The sequence below is a fragment of the Chiloscyllium plagiosum genome, chromosome 18, assembly GCF_004010195.1.
Source record: "Chiloscyllium plagiosum isolate BGI_BamShark_2017 chromosome 18, ASM401019v2, whole genome shotgun sequence".
In the NCBI taxonomy this organism is placed as follows: Eukaryota; Metazoa; Chordata; class Chondrichthyes; order Orectolobiformes; family Hemiscylliidae; genus Chiloscyllium; species Chiloscyllium plagiosum.
This window is the reverse complement of record NC_057727.1, coordinates 70174735-70189160: the sequence shown is the minus strand read 5'-3', so window position 1 is coordinate 70189160 and position 14426 is coordinate 70174735. Positions and strand designations below refer to the sequence as shown.

General features: G+C 41.4%; 1 protein-coding gene across 1 annotated transcript in view; it reads right to left on the bottom strand.

Moving 5' to 3' along the window:
* edem1 (ER degradation enhancer, mannosidase alpha-like 1) overlaps positions 1 to 11510 on the bottom strand; it is a 35771-nt gene extending 24261 nt beyond the window's left edge. The window contains exons 1-2 of the mRNA XM_043708561.1: positions 11311 to 11510; positions 10154 to 10226 (exon numbers count right to left, since the gene is read on the bottom strand). Coding sequence (XP_043564496.1) covers positions 10154 to 10226; positions 11311 to 11510 — 273 coding nt within the window. The remainder of the gene's footprint in view (positions 1 to 10153; positions 10227 to 11310) is intronic.
* Positions 11511 to 14426: the final 2916 nt, after the last annotated feature.

Sequence of the window (14426 nt, the reverse complement as noted above, 5' to 3'; positions counted from 1 at the left end):
CAATTAACAAGCTGATGAATACTCCAACTGTCTTGGCAGTGCTACCCACTGGCCACGAATGAAATGAAATGAAATGTTTACTACAGCACCAAGTTCCTGCTAAGGGTGGACCTTTATGCCAAGTCATTGCAGCCACAAATTTTGCATATTCAGCTGTGATAGAAACGTAGGCGTAATTACACAGCAGCACAAACGATCAGGCTTTCATCACTATGTCTAGACCCTCTGATCTAGCTAACTTCAAAAGAGTCATACTGTATTTGTAACAACTCAGCTAGAAATTTCTGTTGACACCCAAGCCGACTGCAAAAACAAAATAGTGATTTTATCAAGTCAAATAGGAAAGAAACTGCTCAGTCTAATCAGGAATCATAAAGTGGCATTCAAACAAAAAGAAAACAGTGGATAAGGTAGCCATCGTTTATCGCCAAACTGCCCCAGCACAACAACTAAATGACAATTTAAAATAATTACAATTAAGTATTGGTCTTCATCTACATTCCTGAACAAACTCGCATTTTTGTGCAACAGGAATTAACTTCAATGCTGCAAAATTCAAACAACACTGAAGATTCATTGTTTCGATCTAACAAGTCAAAAAATACCCTCTAATACTGTCACATTTTTCTGTTGCAAGTATTAGTATTTGATTCTTGTCAACATTTCACAACAAATGTTTAGTTCTGGAAAGATTATTTGGCAATGGAAAAGTATTTAAACTATTTGGCTTTTATGAATATCACGAACTAAAAAGGTAGTTACTCATGTTTGGAAAGTAGTATCAGAATAGAGATGGAGCTATAAAAACAGGTGAGATTACCATACTGAAGGCTTAGTGCCTGAGGAGCTTGTAGAAATGGTAGTCCAGAGGAGGTAGGAGCTAAATTAGTTTAAACTCTAAAGGTCCAGTTAAAGATGGCACAGGATTGGCTACATCGTCATATGTAGAGCTTAGGAAGACTCTCTGGCTTCAATTTGCCAAGAAATTGGTTGCAGTTTAGAGTTGAAAGAGTACTGAAGCACAAGTAGTTTCAGATAGCACAAGTGCTATTGTTAGCAAACCCCAAGTAGGGCTGAGGAAAATTTCCACAGAATGGTGGCTCTGTCCCACAAAAGATTATCAAGGTTATAAGGAAGCCCTTAGACCATAGCGTTCAATACAGCTGGGAGTGACGTGTACGAAGCATACAAGCAATGTTTGCTTGATCTAGTTGTGAAAGATTGTAACTTTTTGAAGTTCAGCAGCAACTCTAAAAAGTTAGCTGTCTGGTAAAAGAGGAAGTTTTGTTACAGTTTCTGGGGCATTCCATCTCGGAAGAGACTGAATGGGAATGATAAAAGCAGTCGTTGAGGTAGTTGAACTCCAAGGCTCGATCTTCATAAGCGAACAATGGGAATTTATTGCAAATAAGACAGTTTTAATGGGTTTTTGAAGAACAGTCTTCATCTAGCATGAGTGCTATATGTATTGTCTGAATCATCCATATAATCAAGTGAGTTTTCCACCATAGTTTCTTTATTAAACTCATTTTAATCCTGAATATTAGAGTACTAAATCGTACATAGTGCACGTAGATTAGATTAGATTAGATTACTTACAGTGTGGAAACAGGCCCTTCGGCCCAACAAGTCCACACCGCCCCACCGAAGCGCAACCCACCCATACCCCTACATCTACCCCTTACCTAACACTACGGGCAATTTAGCATGGCCAATTCACCTGACCTGCACATCTTTGGACTGTGGGAGGAAACCGGAGCACCCGGAGGAAACCCACGCAGACACGAGGAGAATGTGCAAACTCCACACAGTCAGTCGCCTCAGGCAGGAATTGAACCTGGGTCTCTGGCGCTGTGAGGCAGCAGTGCTAACCACTGTGCCACCGTGCCGCCCAGTAGTTCAGAAACACCTTAGTTAATTGATGTATATAGTCATTTTTGCTAATAGTTGTTCCATTCCACATTTATACAAAAATTTAACATTCAAAAATTAAAATTATTACTTTTCCACACATTCCATTATTTTAAAAAATAACACTAAGTCAGCCCTGTCTTTGTCTCATAGTCTCGAAATTTAGGATAACTGGGAACTCTGAACTGCTCAAGTCACAAAACCACAAATATTTGTACTATTAAACAATAAAATTCTGTGAATTAATCCTAAAGAATTTTTGTTTTTATTTGTGAAGAACTTTGAACAACCAGCATCTTGTTTAAATCAGGCATGCTAAACCAACATTTTTACTAGAAAGCCAAAAGAGCTTTATCAGAGGAAAAATGTAATCCTTTTATTAATATTCCAGTTCCTAAAATCAATATTTCCAAGAAGCCTTTAACAGCTCAAATCATTGCAAACTTCCTTCAAAAAATATAGGGCGCTGGGAAGTGCTAATCAATGTGAGAGGATGTTACAGATGTTATAACTGCAGAGACAAACCTCAACAAGAACCTGTACTTTTACAGCCCTGAAGCTTTATTAATGTATATTTGTTCAAGGGATGGGGCCATCACTGGCTCAGCCAGCACTTATCGCTTATTCCTAATTAAGCAGTACATTGCTATGATCTGAAGTCACATGTCAACCCGGCTTCAGATTACTCTCTTTAAATGACATTTAACTTGATAAAGGATATTTCATAGAATCCCTACAGTGCACACAAGCCATTCAGCCCACTGGATCCGCAACAACTTGGGAGTGCATCCCACCCTACCCCACATTTGCCATAGTTAACCCACTAAGCTCTGCACATCCCTGGATACTATGGGGCAATTTAGCACAGGTAATCCACCTAACCTGCATAACTTTGCACTGTGGGAAGTAAGCCACACAGACAAAGAATGAACATGCACACTTCACAGACAGTTAGCCAAGTCTGAAAGTGAACCTGGGTCCTTGACATTGAGGTAGCCGTGCTAAACACTGACCCCCATGATATCTTTTCTGGCTCCTTTTTCTCAACAGCCAGTTGGGAATGTCACAACCATATTCTTGCCTGTAAGAATTAATTTTTTTAAAATCAACTATTCATGTTCTTAACTGACCTTGATGTAATTTTGACAAGTAGAGATAGTTGATAAATTATCTATTTACCCATTCTATACAAGCAGAGCTGGAGACACCCTGCTCTCAATTGTACATTCAATTTGAACACTAAACTTTTCTATTGCCACAATATTAAATGTATTGCTTCAGCAAGATCAGACTCCAATCAATGTTGATTACCCACTGCTGCATAAAAATAAGCACCGCACTCTACGCCGTTTGCAGATGTCAAATGTAGTACAGCTAACATTGGAGAAGATTCACTCCACTCCACCTGTGCGACACTACCAACGAGAGAAGCCCCAGCTGAATTATCACTGCATGCGAAGTTTTATTCCACACTGATGCAGTGTTATCTATTTTTCTCAACATATGCATAACGTATTGAAGTTGCTTTTATCATTAGATCTTTACAGAATCTACTCAGAGCTTGACATACTTCCAACTTCTGAATCAGACACTTGCCCAGGAGTGCTCGGTACTTTTTACTAATGTGTAAAACTTGAATTACTTTAGAGCACACCGGAGAAACTCAGGGGCTGTTCTCTGAAAATAAGAAATTAGATTACATCGTGTATCTAACCCAATTACTTAAAAACTCCATCTTGCCGGTGGCTCATTCACAACCCTCAACATGCACCAGTCTGTTTCAAGACAGCAGCATCATGCTGACTTCTGACCAGTGTCAAGACAACACCCAAACACGGCTGCAGATGTAAAAGCAGCCACCATATGGAATGAAATATCCATGGAATGCCATTCCGAAAAGTGTAACGGGGAACTTGAAGCAACACTTCTAATAGAGTCATAAAGTCATGGAGATGTACAGCATGGAAACAGACCCTGTGGTCCAACCTATCCATACCGACCAGATATCCCAACACAATCTAGTCCCACCTGCCAGCATCTGGCCCATATCCCTCCAAACCCTTCCTATTCATATACCCATCCAAATACCTTTATAAATGTTGCAGTTGTACCAGCCTCCACCACTTCCATGGCAGCTCATTCCATGCATGTAGCACCCTCTGCATGAAAACACTGCCCCTAAGTCCCTTTTATATCTTTCACCTCTCACCCTAAACCTATGCCCTCTAGTTCTGGACTCCCCGACCCCAGGGAAAAGACTGTCTATTTATCCTATCCATGCCTCTCATGATTTTATAAACCTCTGTAAGGTCATCCCTCAGCCTCTGACGCTCCAGGGAAAACAGCCCCAGCCTGTTCACCCTCTCCCTATAGCTCAAATCCTCCAACCCTGGCAAATCTTTTCGGAACCCTTTCAAGTTTCACAACATCTTTCCGATAGGAAGGAGACCAGAATTGCACGCAACATTCCAACAGTGGCCTAACCAATGTCCTGGACAGCTGCAATGTGACCTCCCAACCCCTACACAATTAAAGAAAGCATACCAAACACCTTCTTCACTGTTGTAATCAGAGGTAACCTTCTTCGCTGTCCACTACACCTCCAATTTTGGTGTCATCTGCAAACTTACTAACTGTACCTCTTATGCTCACCTTTGTCGAACGCCTTACTGAAGGCCATGTAGATCACATCCACCGCTCTGCCCTCATCAATCCTCTTTGTTACTTCTTCAAAAATCTCAATCAAGTTTTTGAGACATGACTTCCCACGCACAAAGCCAGGTTGACTATCCTTAATCAGTCCTTGCCTTTCCAAATACATGTACATCTTGTCCCTCAGGATTCCCTCCAACAACTGGCCCACCACCGAGGTCAGGCTCACCAGTCTATAGTTCCCTGGCTCGTCCTTACTATCCTTCTTAAAGAGTGGCACCACGTAAGCTAACCTCCAATCTTCCAGCACCTCACCTGTGACTATCGATGATACAAATATCTCAGCAAGAGGCCCAGCAATCACTTCTCTAGCTTCCTAGTGTTCTCGGATACACCTGATCAGGTCCTGGGGATTTGTCCACCTTTATGCGTTTCAAGACATTCAGCACTTTCTCCTCTGTAATATGGACATTTGCAAGGTGTCACCATCTATTTCCCTACAATCTATATCTTCCATATTCTTTTCCAAAGTAAGTACTGATGCAACATACTAGTTTAGGTTTCTGCGGCTCCACACAATAGCCACCTTGCTGATCTTTGAGGGGTCCTACTCTCTCCCTAGTTATCCTTTTGCCCTTAATGTATTCGTAAAAACCCTTTGGATTCTCCTTAATTCTATTTGCCAAATCTATCTCATGTCCCCTTTTTGGCCTCCTGATTTCCCTCTTATGTATCCTGTCTATATCTTACATATGCTTCCTCCTTTTTCTTAACCAAACTCTCAAGTTCTTCAGTCATCCAGCATTCCCTATACCTCCCTTTCACCCTAACAGGAATGTACTTTCTCTGGATTCTCGTTATCTCATTTCTGAAGGCTTCCCATTTTCCAGCCGTCCCTTTACCTATGAATATTTGCCTCCAATCAGCTTTCGAAAGTTCTTGCCTAATACCATCAAAATTGGCTTTTCTCCAATTTAGAACTTGAGCTTTTAGGTCTGGTCGATCCCTTCCCATCACTATTTTAAATCTAATAGAATTATGGTTGCTGGCCCCAAAGTGCTCCCCCACTGACACCTGCCCTGCCTTATTTCCCAAGAGTAGGTCAAGTTTTGCACCTTCTCTAGTAGGTACATCCACATACTGAATCAGGAAGTTTTCTTGTACACACTTAAATTCCTCTCCATCTAAACCCTTAATACTATGGCAGTCCCAGTCTATGTTTGTAAAATTAAAATCCCCTACCATAACCACCCTATGATTTTTACAGATAGCTGAGATCTCCATACAAGCTTGTTTCTCAATTTCCCTCTGATTATTTGGGGGTCTATAATACAATCCCAATAAGGTAATCATCTCTTTCTTATTTCTCCGTTTCACCCAAACACCTTCCCTGGATGTATTTCCAGGAATATCCTCCCTCAGCACAGCTGTAATCAAAAACGCCACTCCCCCTCCTCTTTTGCCTCCCTTTCTATCCTTCCTGTAGCATTTGTATTCAGGAACATTAAGCTGTCAGTCCTGCCCATCCCTGAGCCATGTTTCGGTAATTGCTATGACATCCCAGTCCCATGTTCCTAACCATGCCCTGAGTTCATCTACCTTTCCTGTTAGGCCCCTTGCATTGAAATAAATGCAGTTTAATTTATTAGTCCTACCTTGACCCTGCCTGCCCTGACTGTTTGACTCACTTCTGTTCTCAACTGTACCAGTCTCAGATTGATCTCTTTCCTCACTATTTCCCTGGGTTCCCCCCCAACCCCCATACCAGTTTAAATCATCCTGAACAGCTCTAGCAAATCTCCCTGCGAGTAATTAGTCCCTTTCCAATCTAGGTGCAATCCATCCTTGCATAGGTCACTTCTACCCCAAAAGAGATTCCAGTGGTCCAAAAAGTGAATCCTTCTCCCATACACCAGCTCTTCAGCCATGCATTCATCTGCTCTATCCTCACTATCTCGCAGCACAGTGAGTAATTCAGATATTACTACTCTCGAGGACCTCCTTTTTAAATTCCTGCCTAACTCTCTGTAATCTCCCTTCAGAATCTCAACCTCTTGCTGACCCCTCTCCCCCTTGAGAACATTCTGCACCCTCTCTGAGGCATCCTTGATCCTGTCACCAGGGAAGCAACACACCATTCTGATTTCTCGCTGCTAGCCACAGAAATGTCTGTCTGTACCTTGGACTAGAGAGTCCCCTAACACAACTGATCTCTTGAAACTCAATGTAACCCTCATTGCATTAGAGTCAGTTTCAATACCAGTAACTTGGCTGTTCATGCTACATTCCCCTGAGAATCCATCACTCCCTACATTTTCCAAAACAGCATACTTGTTTGAAATAGGTACAGCCACAATAGACTCCTACACTAGCTGCCTACCTCTCTTACCTTTCCTGGAGTTAACCCATCGATGTGACTGTATCTGAGACTTTCCCTCCCTTCCTATAACTGCCATTCATCACATACTGCTGCTGTTGCAAATTCCCCATTGCTTCTGTCTCTCCAACCAATTCATTCAATCTGATAAGATTCGCAACCAACAGCATTTATTGCAGATATAATCCGCAGTAACCCTTAAACTCTCTTTAAACTCCCACATCTGACAAGTACATATCACTCTACTAAAAGCCATTTTTGCTCCTTCACAATCTACAGACCCAGCAAATAACACTGTCTTATTCCTCTACAAAACACTGCCCAGGTTAAATTAATAGTTATGGCTTACATTTTAAGTTGAATCAAGAAACATATCTCCAAATATATATAAATCAAGAAAGAACCCACTCTACTCACTACTGCAGACTTTCTGTAGGTCACTTTAAAAACAATACACTTCTCTGCTTCTGTGCTGTGATCTTCGCCCAAACAATTCCTCCAAGATCAGTTGTGAATTTCACTGTTAATTTTCCCAGACGCACTATGTCCAGCGATACATGAATTCAAAACAGCAAAGGCAGTAACTTTGCAGGTTCACTGCTGTGTCAGTTTCTTTCTCTCCCTCTCCTGCACTGACCTCACCATGTGCTTCCTTTGTCTGTTCTTCTGCCTTTTAAAACTGCTGTTGTTTTGACTTTTTTTGCCAAAAGTTCCAAAACAACACAACAGCATATAAAACAGTAATTGCTGCTCCTGGAATTCGAGGAAATCACCTCCAACACCTAAAATACCTCAATAAAGGAGCAGCTGTTACAGTCAGAAAATGTTCCTGTCTTCATCTTAGATTGCCCAGAATCCTCATTAGTAAAGACGCAAGTCAGAACAGCCTGGACTATAATCTCAAGACTACAAAGATAACAAGGGGCTGCTGACCCTTGCTCGATAGCAAGCCAATCCCTGGGGATGTGTGCCAATCTGCAGCTATAGCACACAAAGACAGGGGTAAAAGCCTGTTTTAGCTTTAGTGGAATGTGCTAATGGGAGGGAGGTTCTTGCACGAGCCAGCGGATGGAGTATCTGTGCATATCACCCTGGATAGTAGTCTGTTGCTAGACTTGCAAAGGGATTACATGTAGCCAAGATCTGAAACTACAGCCAACGAGGCAACAGGGCAATTAAATTGTCACCTTGACACCTCATGATACAGCATGTATGCCACAGTGTCAACTCATAACAAGCTTCTCAAAGCAGACAGGTTTCATTGTCTCTGCTTCAATATGGTGAGGGTGGGGAGGAAAAGGGTTGTGGGAGAACATCAGGTAAGCATTAAGTCAGACCTGAATACTCAGACAGCATTCACTGCCACCAAACGTCTGCTAGGATTTTTGATTGCATTAGAAGTTAAAAAGTTATCACAGTCTCACCAAACTATAAAACTGCTTAGCTAACTGATGCAAACAGTGAGAATACATTCTGCATCACAAATCAGCCACCCAGCCCACGAACTAACTGAGCTAAGCAAACCCTACAACAGCTTGATAAACAGCAGTAAGTTGCACAGTAGAAAATTAGATCAGCTTCTACTCTGGCTTCATTATCAAAAAGGTGGCTTAAGCTTAATCACTGTTTGGCCCATCTAATTTGGACCTTCTTGGGGAAAATGATTTATCTGCCCAAAAACTTCTGGAACAGGACTTAAAACAGGAAACATCATAAACTGGGATTTTACCTCATCATGAGTAGACTAATTTTTGTGCCATAAATAAGAAACTAAATAGTGCCTCAACGTCAATGTTAGATTAGATTAGATTAGATTACATTACAGTGTGGAAACAGGCCCTTCGGCCCAACAAGTCCACACCGACCCGCCGAAGCGCAACCCACCCATATCCCTACATTTGCCCCTTACCTAACACTACGGGCAATTTAGCATGGCCAATTCACCTGACCTGCACATCTTTGGATGGTGGGAGGAAACCGGAGCACCCGGAGGAAACCCACGCAGACATGGGGAGAATGTGCAAACTCCACACAGTCAGTCGCCTGAGGCGGGAATTGAACCCGGGTCTCTGACGCTGTGAGGCAGCAATGCTAACCACTGTGCCACCGTGCCGCCCACCAATGTTGTCACTGGGATCTCATAACAGTCTGGTCCAAAATAGCATCTCCTTCGCCAATGGAATTTAACGACAGAGAAAGAATGGACTGAAAGAAGAGAAGCAGAAAGGGAAGGCAAAACGGAACAGAAAAGCAGCCTAACAACCAGGTGTTGTTGAAAATTATCGTATTGATCAAGAGGACATTAATAAGTAAACGGAAGGGCAACTTGTGAAATGCATGAACATTCTTTGTCATGCACTTTAACCAAAAGTTTTCTGAAATAAATCTAACTGGCATTTGAGTCACAAAACAGCCTTGCATCTTAAATATAAGAACTTAAAACCTGCAAGGAACATAGCAAAATCTAACATAAAAATACAGGCAAATAATGGTAAAACCAGGAGCAAATCACCAGTTAAGATGACAAGCACAGATGCATTTACTCCCTGTCCACACTTCCAAGATTGACTGAATAAGCAGCCTGTTAACTGTGTGATTTATAACATGAGTTACCAACCTTTAAATGAGACCTTTCTTATTAAGTGCAAATCCAGCAATTACATGACATTTTACACAGTTAAGGATCAATGGAAGTCAACAGGGTTGTGATGCAAATCATGCAACATTTCACAGAGAGTAGGAACTTGATTTCTCTCTCCTTCACTCGTTAGTAAATCACCCAGTAAAATCATGCTATTGGCATGAACGCACAAGTATTTTGCATCAAGTTCAGGTTCACTGTAAATTGGAAACACCTGTTTCATGTTTCATTTATGCAAAATTTCACGATCCAAGCAATCTTGATTGTTGTTTGCATAAAATGACCATGTTAAAATCACCAGAAATATTTAGAACTCGACTTTCCTTGGTGAAGGAAATAAAAAGAATCAAAAGAATCTTAATGAATTTTAGAGGATTAACACCCAAAGTACATATGTTCAAGTTACTTCATAGCTCAAACACAGATGAACATTTTTATTCAAAATAAGCTTTAAGGCTCCATACAAATGACTTGGGAAAACAAGAAATTTACTCAACTGAAATTAACAGAATAAAAAGATTGCAAAGTCCCACTGAGAAACGTAGTTATGTCACTAAACATCTGTTACTCACCGCTAATGTATCAAGTGCATCGATCAGAGTTAAAGAATAGTTCCCAAGGACATCATTAATGTTTATGTTTGAACTAGAAGGAAAACAAAATCAATTAACAGTTCCAAAAGCAAAATTTACCCCAAGTAATTCATGATTGGGATATTAACAGAGTTTTTCACCTATAACAAGAAAACTGTCAAATCTTTTCCTTATGGAGGGAATGTCATTGATGATGTGGCTGCCTAAAGAACGGGGCGGGGGGGGACTCGTGGTGCAGTGGTAGGGTGCCTCTGAGCCAGAAAGTCTGGATTCAATCCCCACTTGCTCCAGAGGTGTGCAGCAGCATTTTTAAACATGATTAGAATTCCTGACTTCACATGACTAATCAGCCATGGCCCAGTCACGTGCAGCTTTGATGCACTCTTGCTATCACCTCTGGAATTCAGCTCTTTTATCCATGTTTGAAACTAGGCTGTAATGAGGTGAGAAACTGAATGGCAAATCAGGTGAGAATCAGTGCAAAAACTGCTGGAGCTCAGCAGGTCTGGTAGCATCTGTAGAGAGAAAGCAGAACTGATTGTAGCTAGGAAAAGATTGGCACTTATGCCAAAGATGTTGGGGTGGTAGAGTAATCAGCAGACGGAGATCAAACCCACAAAACAGCAATAAGGCAAACAAAGGAATGGGTAATGGTTAGCCTTTTGCAGAGTCGGTTCCCTCTGGAACACCTTGGTCCACTCCTCTGCCACTCCCAACTTCCCTCAGCACCTTCCCATGCAACCACAGAAGGTATAACACCAGCCCATTTATTTTGCCCCCACCACCTCAGTATCCAAGGCTCCAGACACACCTTCCAGGTGAAGCAACGATTTACCTTTACTTCACTCAATCTAGTTTGCTGTATTTGTTGCTCACAACGTGGTTTCCTCTACACTGGGAAATGAAACACTGACTGGGTGGCAACTTTGCAGAACACCCATGTTCTCTCAGCAAAAATGACTGAGTTATCCCAACGCCTGCTACTTCAATGCACCATGCTCCCCAGTCAACATCTGCCTCAGGCTTGCTGCAATGCACCAACGAAACAAACTGGAAGAAAAGCATCTCATTTTCCACTTGGAGACCCTGCAGCCTTCGTGATTTTCATACCATGTCCTCCCCCAACTCCTACACACCAGGCTTTGTTGTCACATGGGCTGCTACCCAACCAACTCACTGTCAGATACAAATAGTCCCCATCAGCAACTACTGATTCTCCCAGGCTGACTATTACCCACTCTTTTTCAGCCCAACTGCTGTTGTCTCGTTCGCTTTCTCTCTCTGGGCTCCGTATTGATGTATTGTTCACCGGCCTTTCGCCCCATTTTCGGTACATACACCAACCTTTCCCTAGCTACAATCAGTCCTGAAGGGTCACTGTACTCCAAACATTAACTCTGCTTTCTCTCCACAGATGCTGTCAGACTTGCTGAGCTTCTCCAGCAATTTCTATTTTTGCTTCGGATTCCTAGCACTGACAGCTCTTCGTTTCAATTCATTTTGCTGAGAACCACTGAGCAGGTAATTGCTAAGCAGGCATTGCTTAAGAGCACTGTTGATTACCTTTTCTAACAGTTTATTGATAGAGATTAGACTGATGGTGCAATAATTGGCTAGTTTTGATTTGGCCTGCAGTGTGCACGCACTCCTCCTCCACTCCAATAACCCATACACCTTCCCATGCAAGAGCCCAAAGAGGTGCAGGTTAGATGGATTGGCCATGTTACATTGCCTATATAGTGTCCAAAGCTGTGCAGGCTAGATGGATCAGCAATGGGATATCTATGTTTACAGCCACAGGTTATGGGTCTGGGTGGGCTGCTGTTCAGAGGGTCAGTGTGGATTCGATAGGCCGAATGGCCTGCTTCAGCACTGTAGGGATTCTACGATTCTGGATATACTGAGGCTATCTTTTACATTGCTAGGTAAATATCAGTATTGTAGCTTTACTGGAACAGCTTGGCTCAAGATTTACCAAGTTCTGGACTACAAGTCTTCATAATGAGAAAGATTTGTTTCCTGTTCTGCAAACTGAGTGGAACTGGACTAAGTATTTGAATACTGCTTTCAAAACCTAAACGTTACCAGCATTAGCACAAATACTTGATAGGGGAGATGGGGCACTTTTTCAAGAGACTGCTGCTATTAGACCTCCAGTTGTCATCAAACTGAGAAGACTGAAGTCTGGAAGGTGGAGCTCAGCTGCACAAGTGTTGTTGACTAACAGCCAGCTTGAAAGGACAAGGGTACAGTTTTGCTCCAATTTCTTATATCTTTAGAGATGGCACACACCTGCATAAAACCACAATTGATGATAAAAATCTAACATATAGTTTTTCTTTCTAAAAGAGTCGTTGGTGCACACATCTGAAAAGCTACTCCAAAGCTACAATGAAGTCAAATGCTAACTCTTATTTCTGCAGATCATTTAAACAATCCAGCAGGGATTTTCATTGCAGCTGTAAGTAACCAAATACATATCATAAAAAAAGTGGCAATATGAATGATTCGCCAAAATACATTATCTGGTGCATAGCTATATTTATACTCTGTATCCGTGTTCTACCTTTACAGCATACAAATGTAGGAAAATGTTGATAAAATGCTGCTTCATCTGGAGGCCTGGCTAATGTTCTGGGTTTAAATCCCACTAGACCAGCTGGTGGAATTTGAATTCAATTAATATATCTGAAAGATAAAGCTGGCCATTAGCAATAGTGAGTATAACAACCGTCATCACTTGTTGTAAAAACCCATGTGGCTCACTAATGTCCTTGAGGGAAGGAAATCTGCCAACCTTAACTAGTCTAGCCTGCTTTGCTGACCATCCAAAGTGGTTGATTCTTAAGAGTACCCTGAAATGGCCGGCCAAACCATTTCAAGTAAGGAAAATTAGGGATGGGCAACAAATGTTAGCCTTGTCAACGACACCCATAACGCATAAAAGTACAAAGAATCACAAAAAAGCTTACATGCAGACACAGCAAGTAATTCAAGTAAGTAATCCACGGAGGAGAAGGTGGAGTATAAAAGTCACAATGCTGAGAACGGTGTACAGAGCTTTGGATTCCTTGAGGGATATAGGTGCACTGGAGAGAGTTTAGCAAAAGTTCACTTGGTTGAATCTTGGACAAGGGGTTTTTCAAATGAAAAGCTTAAACAAAGCTTTCCAGTCTCGAACTAGGGACACTTTAAAAACAAGGAGTCTTTCCTTTAAACCAGGAATTACGGTGCTTTCTCCTCAGAGAAATTACCATTTGGAATCCTCTTCGACAGAGAGCAGAGTGATTAAGTCAATAGATACATCCAAGGGTGAGGTAGAAGGTTTCTGATCCTGTATGGAGACTTAAAAGTATTGGGGTTAGTGTAGGCACAGAGGTGAAGTTAGATCAATGAAATCAACTAAGATCCTAATGAATAGCAAAGACTACTTGAGACCTGGGTTGCTATGGGATGCAAGGAAGGAGATATATCTCACGTGCTGCTTCAGAGGATGGCGGAGGCAAATATTCCTGCAACATTTAAGAAGCAACTGATCAGTACTTAAAATGCCAGGACATGAACCAAGTGCACATAATGGGATTGGTGTAATTTAGTATTTGTTGGAAGGCATAAATATGGTGAACCAAAGGGACTGTTCTGTGCTGTATGACTCTATAATTTATTCTCATGTATGATCTTTCTCCTGCAAATTCAAGTGGTTTATCCATGATACCAGACATAAGTGTTCCAGGTGTTCACATAAAGCCTAGAATATTCAGCCTTACTGGTTTATATTCAACAGCAACTTCCTCGACTCATTGATCAAACTCCTATTCCTTTCTCCATCATGTTTAAAGGAATTCAAATTAAGCTATTTGCCTATTATATGTTAGCGATTATCATTTGCTAACTACTTTTGGCTCCTTTCAGTTAAACCAAGAAAATGTAATCTGTCAGTCATTTGCAATAATTTTGGACAGAGATAAGTGGTATTGTCAGGGCAGGTTAAACAATTGCTCAATGCCAACTGAATGAAAGCAGCTGAAAACAGATTCTGCATCGCATTCAGTTTCACCAATTGAAAAATTATCAGCAGGTCAAATGCCCATATGAAAAAGCTGACATGAAATTTGCTTCTTGTATGGCATGGCACAAAATTTCTCCCCATTTCAGCAGTTTAGCAAAAGACATGACTTACAATTAACTTCTATACTGCAATTTAAATGTTAAAAAATAAGATTTTCAATTATTTAAAAATTTCAAATGTGGC